General features: G+C 42.3%; 1 protein-coding gene across 1 annotated transcript; it reads right to left on the bottom strand.

The window, feature by feature from the left end:
- Positions 1–983: 983 nt before the first annotated feature.
- On the bottom strand, positions 984–13,135 carry LOC145452393 (putative splicing factor, arginine/serine-rich 7). The gene is made up of 9 exons (XM_080330586.1): positions 12,859–13,135; positions 12,080–12,210; positions 9,578–9,648; positions 8,878–8,955; positions 8,636–8,814; positions 6,596–6,735; positions 3,362–3,671; positions 2,427–2,538; positions 984–1,220 (listed from the first exon to the last, which is right to left on the bottom strand). The coding sequence occupies exons 1-9, from the start codon at positions 12,981–12,983 to the stop codon at positions 1,074–1,076; spliced, it is 1,293 nt and encodes a 430-aa protein (XP_080186712.1). The 5' UTR covers positions 12,984–13,135; the 3' UTR covers positions 984–1,073.
- Positions 13,136–13,751: the final 616 nt, after the last annotated feature.

Here is a 13,751-nt window from a genome sequence, read left to right on the forward strand (position 1 = left end):
CGAATTGTTGGCCGTGAACTCCTTTTACAAAACATGACGATGCGTTTAATCTGTCACAGCATCATTCCAAAAATTGCATCAATTGGTGACTCTATCGGGAAGATGAAATTTGCGATTTTTTTTACTCTATGCAACTGATGTCCAATTTAATCAGTATTGTTTTTAACAACAGTGATTGATGGCAGAGAAAAATCGTATTCTAGTCATTCTCAGTAATTTAAAGATGCCTTTGAAAGCAACTGTTTTCATAATAACGAAGTTGGAGTCAGGGTCAATTTTTCAAACTCCAACCCCGACTCCAGTCAGTATTTTTTCCACGACTCCGAATGCATTAAGCGAAAAATTAGCTAAACTCTGACTCCACAGGCCCGTCGAAAACACGCTAATAGAGACTCGTGATATAGTCTTAATCGATTCCCATATGCTGTTCTTCTGGCAATACGTCGACAAGATAGCGTCATGGTGAAGCGTCCGGCCTGTTCAGACCAAGGACCTGATTAGTAACAGTGGTATTCATTACTTCCCTGCTTGGCGCTCATGCATTACTGGGATAGCATGGAGGGGTGGTGCAAGACTTAGAAAGCCGCAAAGGCTATATCTGCACCTTAATGGTACAGCAGCATATGTAGATCATGCTCTCATGGTACGCATATGCACAGATCGTGTGTATGTGCATCACACATGCCGCAAAAACATCAAGGACAAAAATAAAATATGTCCTTCCTTCATCCACAACGTCAAAAACCACACCAGCACAGCTAATCACACGACACAACCTTCATGAACAAGGTTTATTTTACAATGAAAATACTGTCGGGCAACCGATCCCACTCGCCACCAGCATAAGCAACTGGCATTTTCCCTACAACGCACTAGAAACCGACCAGTCGCGCCGAATCCCAGACCAATCCATCCCATATGAAAACTCGGCGCTATATATGCTCTTCGTCACATGATCGCGTCCAACAACTGCACAAATCTGAAACCCTTCCCGCATTTCCACACGTAATAAAGGTCAAATCATTTGTATCGCGCAATCCTGCAGTCGTAAAAAATTGATGTTGGAAAGCAAGTTACTCGGCGGTTTCGCCATTAGCGACCACAGCCTCCGGCTGTTGGCTGGTCCCGTTGGTGCCGGATTCGGGTTTTTGGTCTTCCTTTTCGCCGTTGGCAGTGGGGCTCGGGGACTTGTCCCTTTTTTCGTTTTCAGCTTTCTCAGTCTGGGACAAAAGGACAGTGCAAGTCAGATTATGTAACAGGATAAAGCGGGCTGATATCGTCATCGTTGGTTCTCAGGCAGACGCAGCGCCTTAAATTTATACTCGAGTAAAAGTACAAGTAGCAATTTCGAAGTATGTAAAAAAGAAGTATTCTGAGACTAGTTTTAGCAAAAAATCTTAAAACGGGAAGTAGAAGTAGTCTAAAACACAACCCGAAAGGTGCTCCGAAAAGGTAGAAATACTTCATTACTTCATTACCGACCACCTCCGACACAGTTGGACGAATAGACAATTTTTAACTCTTCCAAATTATAAATAAATACAACGGTAAGCAAGCACACTTCGTATCAAATAATTCAACATAAGCGGCAATGGCAAACGTATGTACAGTACACCAAGTTCCACTGTAGCGATTTCAGTAAAACAATAAATTAAATTTATCATAGGAACGAGTCAACGAGTCAAAAATTCGACGGGAATTAGAACTGCAGCAAAGAAACATTTCATAAATTAGATTTAGAATCAGATTATCAGCGTTTCACTCTGTTTAGTCTAATAAGACCTGTGGTTCACCTCTAACTTGTAGTTATTGCTCCGTGTCTAGCACAGAATTTCATATTCTTAAATTCTCTCATCAACAGTCATATAGGGTTTTTGCAACTTCTTATCACAGCTTCCGGCATCTTTCTAAATATTCAGTAATTATGTAGAATAGTGTTTCAAGCCGTATGGAGGAACCTTTCATAACACCTTCTCTTAATTTTTCGATTTTCCATGAAACTTTTTGCAAGTTTTTCCAATTTTTTATGCAACTAACTTTTTACTGGAAACATTTGGCACTGTATGTAAATAGACAGCTCGATTATTTCACTGCCGTTTAAATTCGAGGTCCTTTCTGATTTGACCTACATTCAGGCTAGACCGCCGAAAATTACATTTTCATTGGGTCAATATGATTTTGTAGAAGTCGCCGACATCCAGTTTTGCTACAGCGCCTTGGATACGGAACGATTTGAGTTTCTAATACCCGAATAATTCCAAGGAACTAGTCCATAAAACTATCGTTAGGATCGCTAGAATTCTTGTTGCATTTTGTGACATGACGATAAGGGGAGCGCGAAATTTTTCACTATCGTAAAGCAGGGGCGCATCTGAAAAAGGTTAAGAACCAACGAATTAGGCCAATAGAATTATCGTAAGGCAAACCTTTTCCTTCTTCTTTGGCTTTTCTCGCGAGCTGCTTCGCGATTTTGACTTCCTCCGCCGTTTCTTGTCGCGGTCTCGATGATCGCGTTTGCGGTCTCGCTTGTGTCGTGAGCTTTACGCAAAAACAGACGCCAACCGTTATTCCGAGTTGCGACCAGAGGCGCTTGGTTAGGGTTACCGTATTCGGGATTCCGGTAAAGAGGACACTTTTACAAATCACTGAAGTCATGACTCGAGACTAGGACGGCCAAGACGGACATTTCATTGTAACCTCGAAGAATAGTAAGTCACCATATTATTGTTATTTCGTCTATCGGTTCTGATGCTTGATAAATCGGGCTAGTAACTGTTAAGACTGAGGAAAATTATTATATTACGAATGCCAGCCATTCTATATCACCCGGGCAGAGTTGGAAAAGTGGGTTGAACGGAATTGAACTCAAAACTGAACGGTGAACAGGACTTGACTCGGTGGTGAATTGAAAGCAGGGTTGTGACCAAGTCACAAGTGAATCTCACTTTTATAGTTTTGACTCGAGTCAAGTCGAGCCATTTTTAACTCACCCCGAGAGCAGAGGGTCGAGTCCGAGTCACGCCGATATGACTCGAGTTCGAGTCCAAGCCACCGTGTTGACTGCTCAATTTCCAGTAAAAGTCTTGTAAACCCACTTTTTATAACTCCGTTTGACGACATCGAATGGTTCGCATTTATAATATACTGATTTTCTCAAATTTTAGCAGTTTCTGGTGGCATTTTCAAGTGCCAGTACCAATATGGATGAAATCCCAATCGTATGGTCAAGTCATCAGAAAATCGTGACTCGTGTCATTACAACGCTGATTGAAAGTAACTTAACACGAGTCAAAAATATAAAAGCGGGATTGATTTGTGACTCGGTTACAACCCTGGTACAACCACACCAAAAACAACAAACCTTTTCCCATGCGGCGACTTCGACCTGGACCTGGACCTCGACTTTGACTTCTTCTTCCTCGAAGCCGACCTCTCTCTCTTCCGGCTGCGACTTCTCTTCCGGCTCCTGCTGCGTTTGCGGCTGCGGCTCCTCGACTTCCTGCGCCGCCTCGATTTCGAACGCGACCTGGACCGCCGCGAACGGGACCTCCGCGGAGACCTGGACTTGGACCGACGGCGCCGGCGTTCGCGGGACCGGCTTCGTCTCCGTCGGCTGCCGCTGCCCGAACGGCGCCTGCGGTGACGCGACCTGGACCGTGACCTTTTCCGGTCTAAAAACGAGAGACGCTCGAGTCAGAGGTTTCAGACCGACAAGCGTCTGAATCTAGTAAAATTTCAAATCAAGTAAAAAAGCAAGCATTTTACAGTTCATTTTGTCATAGTGTCGAAAGTACAATTATGACCGACAAACCAATGATAGTATCAATGGGGGATGAAATTTCAGTGCTGGACGAACTCCTATTTTACCACCATTAAAATTAATGCTCGATTTATATTCGAGCACTCAAATCATAGTGATTAGCGGAGGGGAGCAAACTCAAATTGCATCGCCTGCCGGATTCAGGCCCTCAAATCATCCGCGGGCTGGACCAGTCAACCGATTTCAAAATGCTGCCTCCTGCCCTTGCTTTACACGGCTTAAAGAGACTTGTTAAGCTGACTTCAAAGACGATGCAAAACAAATTTGAGTCAATTCCAACCAGTAGAAGCAGAGTTATTCGACAATTTCGTTGATAATCCTCAGATTATCCTCGATCGTTGGATTATCAACGAAAAACTCAAAATAACTTCGCTTCTACTAGCTGGAATTGACTCAAATTTGTTTTGCATCGTCTTTGAAGACAGCTCAACAATTTCGTGGGGTCAAAAGAAAAATTTGAAATTTTTTTTCAAAATTTTTCCTAATAAATTAAAAATTTTAATTGGATCTGCGGAGTCGTACACTTGTTATGCTCGACATTTGCTGTCTTGAGGGAATATTAAATTAGAGTATTTCCAGCAAAAATCTTAACACTTGTTACAAACGTGCTAGATAATAACAAGAATTTTTCAATCTATTAAGAATTGCATCGCGGGCCGGATTTAATCGTCTGGCGGGCCGGAAGCGGCCCGTATGTTTGACACCCCTGGTTTAGCCATAGTCACGACTGCATTAGAATTGACAATTACCAATTCATCCGGTTCTGTTAGCTTCATAAACAATGTATTGATTAACGATCAACGCATTATCGACAGACAATGGTAATGGTAGCTCTACAATGTAAAAAACCCGGCGATAGAACAGTCCCGATCGAGTCGAAGACATTCTGCGAATGGTTTCAAATCAATGTCGCACATTTGATATTCTTCCCCCACATCGCCGCACGGTAAGGCAGGAACGTGGTCTGCTGATGTGCAAAATCATATAATTGAACAGCTGATGTAAAACAAACGGGTCAGTGAGAGCCAAGTTTGAATCCGAGGGAAATTTGTAGTTATCAATTACTGCCAAGTACCGTAATTTTCCATGTATAATGCGCAAAATTTTACCGATTTTTTGCCCTAAAATAGGGGGGGGTGCGTATTATGCATGGGTACAGCTACTCAGCTAGCCTTGAAAAAAATATCCCTCGATCAAAAACTTGAAATCACACCCTTCTTCGTGTTTATTTCCAATCGCGCATCACCTATAGCCTTCGTGCCCGTAATTTGTATTATAGAGTGTAACTCGTGCCAAATAGAGAAGGGTGTTGCCAATTAACGAAAAGCATTTTGCCAATTAACGAGAGTCGTCTGCACAGCACGCGATCTCTTGCTGAGTTAGTTTGCCATTTGTACTCGAGCGAAATTAGGTCGCTGATTGCTACAAGCGTGGGCGGCAATCCTTGCTGATCCATCGCGTCAACGACATGCCGTAACAATCGCATACACAAGAGGCCATGTGCGCAAGATATAATCGCTTGCGCAATCAGTCGCATCTCAAACAGGACTGGTGCGCCCGACATAACCGTTGGCCTGAGCAATCGCATCTATAATTGTAATAGGGCTCGTGCGCAAGATGTCGTGTGTCACTAGCCTGAACTATCGCGTCGCCGACCTCGCAGGCTCTGGCTACTATCTATTCTCGTTTAGAGACAATGCCGTTAATTGTATTTTGATTAGCGATCGTCATGTTATGATTGTTCGACAGTGACATCGCAGAACAGATCAACATGTACTAAAACACACATTTATGTACTGCGAACGCAGGGTGCGTACTGTACATGGGTATAGGCTTTTTCCCAGAATTTACACGCCATTTTAAAGGTGCGTATTATACATGGGGCCGCACTATATTCGGAAAATTACGGTATATACTTCTGTTCTCGTATCTAATAGAGTCGGGGTGCGGAATTTCTTTTTCCCAGCGGGCCAAATATGAAGCAATAAAAAACGTTGGCTGAGACTGAAGTTCAGACTATATTCTGCAACTAATTTCTGAATTGAAAGCTGTGAACTACATTGTTAACACATGCTGCCAAGCGGGTGTGTTTATATTTGGTTGCGCCCCGAGCTCTGCGAGGCTTAGTAAGATAGCCTAGCCTGGCTGCTTTAATAGCTTCTCTGGCAGGTCTGATGCGTACGTATTCCACTGCGTGATTTTTCTCATAACGCCGACTCAAATTATATCGATGCAGGCCTGCTCGGTGCTCAAGACAGGTTCACGGCTGACTTCAATAAACAAATATTTAGTGCCCGAAATCTTGTTGACATGTCGGCCTTCAGCCGCCCTTTCATTGCTCGACATAACGTTGTTTGCGAGTGAGGACGACCGCTAATCACGTGCATTGATTGCATTATTTTACGAATTAGGATTTGGAAACGTATGACACAACAGTTTGAAGCAGAGACATTGTTATTCCTGATGTAAAAATGGCAAAAAGCGCGATTTGAACTCGAATATGAAAACATTAACTTGTAACTTAAATTTTCAAGGCATACTCTGCTCTGCTGTATTGGTTTTATTTTGAACCTGTATGACACATAGGACGTAAACAAACAAACTTGACTTCAAAGTACCAGAATACGGAATTCCGGTTCAGTTTACACATCCTATAGCTTTAGTCCACGGATTAACATTACGAATAGATTCTATAGTCTGAATTCCAAGGAACTTTCGGTGGGCCAATTTCAGACAACAAATCAGACAACAGCGAATTAGCCACGAAAACCTTACCTCTCGGGTCAGGTTCTAACGCTTTGGAAATGAGCGACTGGGCTTCCCGGACTCTCCGCATAGCCTCCTCGATTTCTTTCGCCGTGGTCTCTTGAGTCTTGTTTTGCGGCTTGACGATCGCGTTGTTCGAATGATTGACCCTGCAACGCGGTCGAAAGGTTGAAAATACTGATACGGAAGGCCCACCGGCAAGTAAGGGTGGTCAATAGGGATCTTCAAAAGAATTGAACTAAATTTGATGTGTAGGCTTAAATTATGTAACCAGTGGCGTATCCAGGGGGGGGTTTTAGGGGGTCGGAACCCCCCCCTTTTCAAAATCCCAAAAATTGATGTCAAATATAGCCTCTAATATTTGCTAATTTATCAGTTCAACATATTCGTTTTCTCGTATGATAAGGCAAATATGGTGTCTTAATGTTATTTAGGGGGTCTAAAACCCCTACAAAATATTGGAATTATGCGCCGAATCAGTCGCAGGGATGAAAAAAGGTCATTATATATCACTAATTCCGTACGAATTCTGCGCTTGTTCAGCTACATTTTAGCTATGGCAGTTGCCGACGTTCTCAACTTTCTTCCCTCGATTTCTCTCTCGCCTTGCTAAAACGAGAGACGCATTTTAGGAAAATCTAATCTATTGGTCGACGCGATACGTAATTGCAAAGACGACGTTGTCGGCAATCAACATCGCCCGCGAATTCGTTGCACCTGCTCGCCTTGAAATCCTAATTAGGAATTGCACGGCGGCGTGTTGATTGATCAGCCAGACGTAGACAAGGCGGCACCAGTACGACAATGCTGTTCTCAAATCCACATTGTCTTCGTGGTTATCGGCGAGCAATGGCCTGCGATTGAATTCACTTTTCAAAATACAAGCCTAGCAATCCGCGTTCTCGATTGTTAGGTGGCTTGCTGTCGTTGAAATACAGGCCTATGTTGCCGGTGAACGGGAGAATTGCGTAGGCCTAGTAGTAAAGTTAACCTAATTATATCGACTGACAAGTTTCTCTGCCGCTCAAGTTATTATCCCAGTGTGTACTCAGTATTAATTGACTGACTTGCGTGCTTGCAATTAAGGTCTAATTATCTTCGCGCGTACTACGCGCTCAGCCGTACGGCTAGTAAAGCCATCGAAAAGCACATATTCGTGTACACTTTTCACACCACACCTCTGTGTGGTGATCGCGATCGCCCTCGTTTATGCAATCGCCCTATTCCGCGATTGTTCGTCCGCTGCGATACTACCGGCCGTGCGCATAATATCGTCAAAACCTAACAAAATCGCGCATCTCTGGCCGGAACTAGGCGCTTGGAGACGGGCGGCGTTTGCCGGCTCATGACTAAATGTGAGCATTTACGAATGTCTTTCAATCATACCATGAAAAAGCGCAATTTCAGGCATCGTCTGTATCGTATTCGTACATCTCCCACTCACCGCAAATCTCTTTTTATTATTAAACTATAATTTATCGTAAATAGTCGTTTTGGCGATTAGACGAGTGATCGTATTGATGACGTCATAATAGCCAATTTCGGAACGCCAAAACCCCCCCTTTTTTCGCGCTCTGGATACGCCCCTGTATGTAACCTAACAATTTTATCAACTAGCCAGTACGATTTGAGAAAAAAAAATCATTTTTGAAGAGCCCTAGTGGTCTGAAAGTAGCCAGCTTTGATGCCAAGTAGACGTAACACCGTAAATTTCTGCTGAATTATATGTACAATTAGGAATTATAAGTAGCCAAGTATCAATACAAGAATTACATGTACTACATTACTTATCGCTAGGGTTGTTCAACTTTTCCCTTCAAATTTTGCTGGCTGTTCGATAAAATTGGAAGGTTGGCTGAAAAAATGCTTGCGCGCCAAATTCGGCTCAATTCCAACCTGTAGAAGTGAGGCTACTAGAATTTTATTCAAATTTTACTGGAAACTCCGTGAAACTTGGCTTCTATCGGTCGGTTTAATTTGAAGATTAATGCAACAACCCTACTGATCACATCTACCGATAAGAGACAAATCTCCGGCATCAGTACTCACTTGATAGGCCTGTCTCCGAAAAGCATCCCGTTTAACTGCAAGGCGTTGTGGACCGACGCGGTGTCGGCGAATTCCACAAAAGCAAACCTGGTCGGCTGCGTTTCGTCGCCCGCCATTCGAACGAACCTCACTTCTCCGCAGGTGGAGAAAAACTGCAAGAGCTGCTCTGCGGTGGCAGTCTGGAACAACGGCAAGTAAAGTCATCGCTCCGTGTTATAAATGTCTGAGATCGGAGAACCTACCTTCGAATCGAGATTACCGACGTATATCGTTCTCTTGATCTCTTCGACCTTGGTGGGATCGACGTTCCCGGGAATTTGCTGTAAAAATTACGACGCCACATTTAGTTTATCCGTGTTAAATATCACAACAACCATATTGCAAAATTTCAGTAAAAAGAAAGCTTCAGAAAGAATAAATTTGGCAATATGAGCATATCGCTTGACGCGATATTGGAGTTCTGTACGTTTAGAAGCCTATGTTACACAGAATCCAAGGTTGTAATGACTCGAGTCATTGCGTGTGACTCGAACCAAGTCGTATGATACCAGACGGCCAAGACCGACAGTTCATTGTAATTTCGAAGAATAGTAACGTAACCACACTATTGGGATTTCTTCTATTGCGACAAGAAACTGCTATAAGTGAGGAAAATCAGTATATTATAAATGTGAACCATTCGATATCACCCAACAGAGTTGCAGAAAGTGGGTTTAACAAGACTTTATCTGGAAACTGAGCAATCAACGCAATGACTTGGACTCGAGTCATAATACCACGACTCGGACTCGAACCTCTGCTTGCTGACTTGATCTCAACTCGAGTTTAAACTATAAAAGCGAGATTGACTTGTGACCTGGTCACAACCCTGCATTCAAGTACTCTATTACTGTAACACCAAGCACTAGTTATCGAAAGTTCAAAAGATTCGCGGCTACTCACGGAGCTCTCATCTGCTTCAGTTGTAGCGGGAGCGACATATTGCATGGCAGTAGTTTCATCCGGAATTCTTCCTGAAATGCAACCAAAATTAATGCGGGGAAACGGCACATGCCGGCTCGGCAACTTATCTATCCAATTACACACGAGGAGATAATTCATTTACGCTACATTTGACCAGAACCGTCTCGCTACACGTTAAGAGCTTACACTTGCTAAAAAGTCGCTATGGCGACCAAGAGACATCCAGCTCGATGAATTGTTTCACGTGATGACTTTTTCGTTGTGAAGCGACTGAATCGTGCACAGATAAAAGCATAGCATGAAGCCATGTATCTTAAAAGCTACTCGATACAAAGAGGGGGGGGGGGCATGAATGTAAGCGAAAATTCACTTCAAGTAAATATGAAGGTAACAAAGGTGATCGCGTTTGGGATATGAAACTAGAGCTGGGCACATCGACTCCAACGATCAAATCTGAACCCAGCAGGCCTACTCGTGATTGGGGTCTACTAGTAACGGATGATTTTTCAAGTCTTAAAATTACACGAATCTTGCCACTAGAACACAATTAATCCACGAGAATTGTAGTTTCGATATCATTTTTCACTGTAGAAGGCTGTAAACCTTGTTGGGTCATATCACGGTGTACGAAACATGTAGTACACGTGTTAGTAGAAATGAAATGTCTGTAAGTCAATTTATTCTGTTCTGTTTACTTCATGAACAATGTACTGATGGCAATCAATGCATTATCGACAGACAATGGTAATGGTAACTCTACAATGTATGAAACCCGGGCGATAGAACAGTCACGATCGAGTCAAAGTTATTCTGCGAATGTTTTCAAAACAATATCGCACATTCGGTATTCTTCCCCCACATTGCCGCACGGTAAGGCAGGAACGTGGTCTGCTGATGTGCGGAATCATGTGATTGAACAGTTTACGCCCAGCAACAGATCGCAAGCTGGCTAATTGACACGATTCTTACGAGTAGCCTATCCAATTCACTTCCTGAAGACGTTTGTCGCATATCGTCAATGTGCGATAAAACTAGTTTATGTGCAATTTAGAGCTGTTAATAAATAACGTAGAAGCGAAATTATTGGAGTGCAAAATTTTGGATTCGAAAAATGTAGTATTTATGGTGGAAAATTCTGTAATTATTTATTACAGATCCACCCACAGTAAACACTATTAGAAATCCTACAGTTTAAACATGAATAACTTCGCTTCTACAGATTGGAATCGAGCCGAATTTGTCGTGCATCGTTTTTCGGACAACTCAACAATTTCATAGAGGGCACTGTATTTGAATTTTCCATATCATTCATACTAGTACGACGTGATACGTTTACGCGAGTATGCGACATATTGTGTTATACCCCAATAATCGATTCGGAATCAAATGACCAGGTACTCGCTTTGCCCAACACTAATCTTAACACTTCAAGCGCAATATCCAAGCAAAAATGACTATGTCCACAATGAATAATGTGTAAGGATCATAGGATTTGTAGAGCCTCAATGTATGAGCCGGAACACATCCTGAAAAGACAATAAGGGATGTCGTTACACCGGCGTAGTGTCGCGTTCATAATCGCAAACTATGAAGGAATATCTGAAAAACAGAACATCGCCATCGCCGTGTTCTTCGACAGATCTCCGTCGCGACTGAAACGCTGCGTCTTGCAGGACCTCCGGTGGTTGTTGGGTATTAACAATGCACACAAACAAAAAAGATTTCGTGACTTGATGACGAGACAAGCTACAGGTTGTAATTACGCGTGGCATGATTCGGGCCAGATCAGTATATGATAAAATGGTAATGCGGCTAACAACGATATCTACTACCATCGGAAAAGCTGCTTCGAAAAGGAGTATCTATACAATCTTAGATTGCATGGTCACCCTCAGACATTTTAAATAAGTTTTTATCGGAAGCAGCTTTATACTGGAATATTATATTCATATCGAAAGAATCCAGAATACTTTCAGCAACTAGTATAGAATCGGAAATGTATTCAAATTATCAACATTACCACTGAAAAATATATTCATATCGAAATAAACATGATTATTCTCGGACGACACACGCCAGGGCTAACTTTCAGCAACTAGTAGAGAATTGGAAAGAACATTGTAGATTTAATCAGAAGTAGTAAGTACAATGATTTACAAGGAAGTACAAAAGTAAGTATTCTAGGTCTAAAATAGAAGTACTAGTTGCTGACAACGTCTGGATTTAACCCGATTTGAATAAATATGAGGGTGGCCACACAATTTGATTGCCAGCATCTATCAAAGATCGAGGGTATCGGGTATATTCATGTAATTTCAATACAGTTGGACCATTCCGTCAACCTCAACCGCTATCAAACTTACCATTTCTAATAACATCACTTTGCTGACTTCTTTCAAAACTATCCAGTACAACAATAAGAGGATATAAAGTATATTATGGGCGCATGCCCATGTCAAAGCTATAGGTAAAGGATCTCACCTTCGGCATACGCTACACAGACCAAAGCTTTGTCGATGAAAACCGTATTACTTAAATGTTGTCCCGTTTCCACTGGCGATTTGCTTTGGTATCTTACGAAAGCAACCTTCGAGCTTACCGGGACCGTGTTTCTGTGTAAATAAATATTTCCATTCAATTATATCATACTGCACCACTCACCAATATACAAGCTAGACCTGTGTGGGCTCAGGCTATATTACTAAGTAAGTACATACAGTCATAACATTGCAGAAGAGTCTAGCAACAGCAAGATTGCATTTCTTTCAAAAGAAACGGCAAATAAAACTATACTTAGTAGGCTTAATTTTCAACAGTACTCGAGTACTTCACCTTGCAAAAACATCAATAGAACCACTATAACACGGCAAATATCGAAAGGCAGCATTGAATGAAGTCTTCAATATTTACTTTTTAGGTGCATACCTTTGACTATTGACGTTACTTGCAATTTGGGTTATCAGAAATTCCATATATGGATTGTTATTTAATGTTCACATTTATTAAGACGTTTTACCGGTTCACAAGGTCCAAGCGGTAGGAACCGCTGAGCTATAGAAAACAGTAGGATGTATTAGTAGCAGGCCTAGTCAATGTCATTAATACTCAGAAAATGTGTTTCGAATTCAAATTTTGCATCATCAGATCAGATTAACACAAATTTGTGGTCTCGTGATCATGCTGATCGGTCAATATGCAAGCTATAATAGTTCATTCCAAAGGCAGAACATACCTTGCGTAAGATTGTCTAAATTACTTACGTCTTGGGGAAGACTTGCATCTCGTCTATGGTTCCGAGAAAGCCGAACAAAGTCTCGAGCTGATCCATCGTGACAGATGGCGATATATTCGTCACCTGCAGAACTTTTGAATCAGAGGCCGTCATTGCTGCACGTCTGCGAGTAAACCGCGCAACTGTACCAAATACCGACAGCGAAACTCGCAACTACCTGATCCGTAACTATATATAATTATATTTTATGATCGCGATTACAACCACGGCCCGAGAAACGGCGAGGGATATCTAGACTGCGCAGAACTGCGCATGCGCAAAATTACTTCGTGAGCTTTCTTCGGGAAAGAAAAACGTCAAGTGGGTCCTTACCACTGAGTTATATAAATAGAAGATCTGAAACTTATTTGATCGACTGGTTTCAAAATGAAATAGTTTTCGCTTACCGGTCCACGAGAAATAGCAATGTTTAGTATTGAAAATTTATTTCAGCCCATTCACTATAGGAGCGTAGCAATTTACAACGTTTGTGGTCATATGTATGAAGATCTACGAAAATGTGACTGGCCCCTAAGCTGATGCGTCGGAACTTATGTTAGCCATCAACATCCCAAATTTCACGGTAAGGCTAATCAAACTTTTGGTTGGCCTTGGAAGTTCACAATTAATTACCTGGGCAATTATTTTTTTGATAATAGAACTATGCTGTTTCACAATTGGGGTCCGGCATCAGGGCTTTGGAGCCGGAGCCGGAGCCCGGAGCCGGAGCCCCGGAGCCGTGCATTTTCACCGGAGCTGGAGCCGGAGCCGGAGCTCTACATAAAATTCAGCCGGAGCCGGAGCCGGAGCTGGAGCCCGTTATTTGAGGAGTAGCTCCGGCTCCGACCTATTTCATAAGATGCCATTATATATATGCAACAA

This window comes from Botryllus schlosseri, chromosome 12, assembly GCF_051294905.1.
Source record: "Botryllus schlosseri isolate E-star chromosome 12, Bs_hap1, whole genome shotgun sequence".
In the NCBI taxonomy this organism is placed as follows: Eukaryota; Metazoa; Chordata; class Ascidiacea; order Stolidobranchia; family Styelidae; genus Botryllus; species Botryllus schlosseri.

Coding starts and splice junctions, on each gene's coding strand:
- LOC145452393 (XM_080330586.1), bottom strand. CDS start 12,983: ATGACGGCCTCTGATTCAAAAGTTCTGCAGGTGACGAATATATCGCCA. Junction 6,736..8,635: donor TTCGGAGACAGGCCTATCAA/GTGAGTACTGAT, acceptor ACCGCGTTGCAG/GGTCAATCATTCGAACAACG. Junction 3,672..6,595: donor GTTAGAACCTGACCCGAGAG/GTAAGGTTTTCG, acceptor TCTCGTTTTTAG/ACCGGAAAAGGTCACGGTCC.